This window comes from Leishmania panamensis, assembly GCF_000755165.1.
Source record: "Leishmania panamensis strain MHOM/PA/94/PSC-1 chromosome 16 sequence".
NCBI classification, from domain to species: domain Eukaryota; phylum Euglenozoa; class Kinetoplastea; order Trypanosomatida; family Trypanosomatidae; genus Leishmania; species Leishmania panamensis.
In genome coordinates this window covers 432,815-435,573 of record NC_025861.1, presented here as the reverse complement: position 1 = coordinate 435,573, position 2,759 = coordinate 432,815, and the positions used below count along the sequence as shown (strand labels likewise).

The window sequence follows — 2,759 nt, the reverse complement described above, 5'->3', positions numbered from 1 at the left end:
CCGACCCGTACCGTCCGTACGTACGTAGTGGTACGCGTACGTACGTAACGTACGTAACGTCGTGTGGTAGGTGGTCGGGTGGGTGGGTCGGGAGGGGGGGGTACATACCGTGTGGTGGTGGAGAAAGCCGCTAGAGCGCATCCTCTTCCCAACTTCATTTCCCCTTCCCTCCTTTCCTTCTACTGCTGGGCTCTCCGCCTTCCTCTGCTGCCTTCCTATTTTGTTTTTGCCGCGACTCTTGGCGACCAATGTGTGTGTCCTTAGCGCTCACACTTCTCTGCTCGTTCTCTCTCTCTCCCTCCCTCCCTCCCTCCACTCCCACACACCCCACCACCGTGCACGCGCCGCTGCAGCTCTGTAGCGCTCTGGTGTGTCACTCCAACACCATTCTGTCTTTCGGTCCTCCCCCCTCTGCGCCCTCCGATGTTCTTCTTTCTCTCAGGCTGTGGTGGAGGGCGAACTGAAAGGGGGAGCGGTGGCCTGTGAAGATGGTTGAGGGAGAGAGGCAAGTAACACGCAGTCTGTTCATGCATCCATGCCCACTCGAGTGGCTTTCTAGCCTCCCTCTGCCGCTTCCGACCATGGTCACCACCATCACACTACCGTGCTTTGCCGTAGATTTGTTTCTTGCTCTCCTCTCCACCCATCTCACCCTTCCCCTCTCCCTCCCACGCACTCTCTGCCCCTCATTTGTCTGCTCATCTCTACGTCAGAGAGGCTCACCTGCTACACCCGCGCTCGCTACTCAGCCGCCTGCAGTGGCACTGGTCTGTGCGTCGCAGTGTTTCGTTTTGTTGGTTAGCTTTCTCGTTCTTCGCTCACGCCACCACTCTCACCAGCATCCCTTGACCACACGCAGACGTACTCAGACCCGCTGTGCGATGCTGTGCATCTCATCGCAGCAGTCGCAGGACCGAAGCCCCCCGGTGGCCCTTGGAGCAGCCTCGCCTTCGATGCTGGACGAACATGAAGGTAGAGAAGCAGCGTTCGGCTACGACCTGAAAAACTTCTGTGCCACGGAGGTGCCGGATGAGGCACCTCACAGCAGCGATGACAGCACCACTGTGGAAAGCACGGAGGAGACCACGCCAGCTGGTAGCGGGTACTTTGCATGCTTCCGTCGCCCCTTTCACCGTCGTCGCTCAGTCGCCAAAACCGCCGCGCCAGCGGTGGCGGCCCAATCTACCGGCACCACCGCACAGCAGCTCTCAACGCCAACGACGAACTACGGGGAGCTGGGGTGCAAGCTGCTCCTGTGGGAACGCGAGCTCCGCCACCAGCTCGTGCGCCATGAGCAGGAAGAGCTGACACAGATGGTGTGGAGTGTAGAAAAGATGTTGTTGCCCGTCATGGAGGCCCTCCGCTACGTGAACACCCTTAGCGTGGCGCAAGAGGAGGTGGTGTGGCGTTGGACCATACGAAACGACTACTACCATTTTCTGCTCGGCGTGACGCAGTTGCAGGAGGTGCTGCACCGCCGATCTCTGTCCTTCGCCGAGGAGCCCCGGGACCGCAAGGAGATTGAAAACGTCGAGGTGCCACACTGGATTGCGGCGCGGCGGCTGCAGGTGACGCGTGAGACACAGGAGTCCGCGGCGGCGAAGGAGGAGGAGCGAGAGAGGCGCCTTGCACACTTTTCGTTCATCCAACAGCAGCTCTACCAAATCTTCTTACTGGGGGAGGAAGAGCAAGCGGACCGGATGGATGTGGAGAGGCTGCAGCGGCTGTATGCCGGCAGTATTTTAGAGGCGATGGCGAAGGTGTACCGCCACGTGCGTCTCTGTCAGCTGAGGTACGAGGCAATGGGCCTCGAGCTGCAGCCCGAGGTCACGCGTGACCTTGTCGCTGACGAGGCTCTGCATCGCGCATTGCTGCGCCAGGACCAGGCGCTGGGCTTCAAGAAGATGCAGGCGGATGAAATCCGAAACTACCTCGCCTCCAGCCGGCAAGAGCTCCTCAATAGGCGCGTGGAGGAAGGCTGACACAGCAATGGCACCTGCAGCAGCAGCTTTGCTCCCCGCCAAGAAAGCACTGGGACCCCAGGCAGTCGCGGCATTCAGAGTCCTCATCCCTCTTCACAGGTGTGTCCTGCTCCACGCACGCATCATTCAGCCATGCCGTTTTGTTTTTCTCTCCGACTGGCCCACGTCTTCTTCGCTCGCTGTCTTACCTCCCTTTTCCATGATGTTTCCTCTCCTGTGTACATAGAAGTGGCGCCTTGGCAACGCTTTTCTCTCTCCTCTCTCCCCCCCCCTCCCTCGACGTCTCGCAGTACTCGTCTGCATTCATCGGGACGTTGTGGCGTTTCTCTGCTGCTGTCAGGTGAAGGGTTCAGCGCAGCATACACATCCGCGTCCCCCCATCGTCGTAAGAAAGCAGCTGGCGATGTAGGGGTGTTTCGCGCGCATCTACAAGCGTCTGTAGACCACACGGGAGTTGGTGAAGGCAGCCTTCTGATGTGTGTGGGTGTGGGTGTGAGTTTCGCCGTTCCTCACTCTTGAAGCTTCGCTCTCGCCCTCCTCTCTTTCTGCTGCTGCTCTGTACCGCTGTGTGACCTCTGATGACGAGGGGACGCCTCAGCGCGCCGCATCCCACCAACCCAGCACCTACCGCTCTGCGGGTGGGGGTGCCCGACAGCCCCCCCCCCTCCATCTCTCCCAATGCTGAGCCAGCTCTGGCGGTGACAGGGTCGGGCACCTGCGTCGTAGAGGAGGTCGGAGCGATGTATCGCTAGTGACGCTGGCGGCCATGCCCTGGAT

At 60.2% G+C, this 2,759-nt stretch overlaps 1 protein-coding gene across 1 annotated transcript, besides 1 other annotated feature; it reads left to right on the top strand.

Annotated features, from left to right (window-relative positions):
• Positions 1-953: 953 nt before the first annotated feature.
• LPMP_161110 (hypothetical protein) lies at positions 954-1,982 on the top strand (the record flags this gene model as incomplete). Its single annotated transcript, XM_010699337.1, has 1 exon — positions 954-1,982. The coding sequence occupies one exon, from the start codon at positions 954-956 to the stop codon at positions 1,980-1,982; it is 1,029 nt and encodes a 342-aa protein (XP_010697639.1).
• Positions 1,983-2,555: 573 nt separating this feature from the next.
• Positions 2,556-2,759: a repeat region.